General features: G+C 61.7%; 1 protein-coding gene across 1 annotated transcript in view; it reads left to right on the forward strand.

Moving 5' to 3' along the window:
• LOC146600043 (kallikrein-14-like) overlaps nt 1–776 on the forward strand; it is a 3034-nt gene extending 2258 nt beyond the window's left edge. The window contains exon 2 of the mRNA XM_085326249.1: nt 621–776. Coding sequence (XP_085182375.1) covers nt 621–776 — 156 coding nt within the window. The remainder of the gene's footprint in view (nt 1–620) is intronic.
• Nucleotides 777–1091: the final 315 nt, after the last annotated feature.

The following is a 1091-nucleotide window of genomic DNA, read 5'->3' on the forward strand; positions in this document are numbered from 1 at the left end:
GTGACTGGACAACCCAACGGTGGTTGGACAACCTAATGGTGGTTGGACTACCCAATGGTGGTTGGACAATCCGATAGTGGCTGGACAGCCCAACTGTGGCAGGACAACCCAAAGGCAGTTGGAAAACCCAACGGTGGTTGGACAACTCAATGGTGGTTGGACAACCCAATGGTGGCTGGACAACCCAATGGGAGTTGGACAACCTGGTGTTGTTTCTTGACCCAACAAGGGTTGGCCAACCCGGTTATAGTTGGTCAACCCAACAGCGGTTGGGCAACGCAGTGGGGTGGCCRGCCAACAGGGTTCAACAAGCCGCTGAGCACGAGCTGACCAATGGGAGTTGGTCATTCGCATGAGGTCACCCCACTCAGCGATGGTGGGCCAACTCAGTGGTGGTTGGACGGGCCAACGCGAAGGGTTGACCAATCCGATCATGGTTTATCAGTCGAGTAGGTCTTGGCCAACCTAACTGGAGGTGGCCAACCCAGCTGGAGAAGACCAACTCCAATGATGGTCGGCCAACCCGGAGAGGTGACCCAACCCAACGATGACGGGCCACGCGCCGGGCAGCTGGCCGAGCTGATGAGAGCTGGCTGAGCTGAGGTGACCTCTTGCCGCAGGGCGACTCCGGAGGACCTCTGATTTGCAACGGGACCCTGCAAGGCATCGTGTCCTGGGGCATGGAGAAGTGTGGGCAGCCCAAGAGACCCGGAGTCTACACCAAGGTCTGCAGATTCGCCCAGTGGATCCAGGCCACCATGAGGGACAACAAGTGACGYTCCAGCAACCTCCGAGCGCCCRCGGGGAGGTTGGAGGTCCACGTCCRCGCCGCTGCTCCCACCGYCACGGCTCCCACTTCTCRCCGGGGCCRYGGGGCCGCGGCAAGGTGCCGGGCGGAGCCGGCGTCACCCGGCGAAGCCGACCAGAGGGCGGGTGGGAAGGCAGGAGAAATTAAAGCGTTGCGACGTACCTTCCTTCACGGCCTGGTCTCACCGACTCGGGACGCTGGAGCTGAGGGTAACCAGCCAACGATGGTTGCCCAACCCAACGGCGGTGGGGCACCTCCATCCTGCGCCACCTCCGGGACTCCC

Source organism: Rhea americana, unplaced genomic scaffold (assembly GCF_003343005.1).
Source record: "Rhea americana isolate MKP2758 unplaced genomic scaffold, rheAme1 scaffold_1293, whole genome shotgun sequence".
Lineage (NCBI taxonomy): Eukaryota > Metazoa > Chordata > Aves > Rheiformes > Rheidae > Rhea > Rhea americana.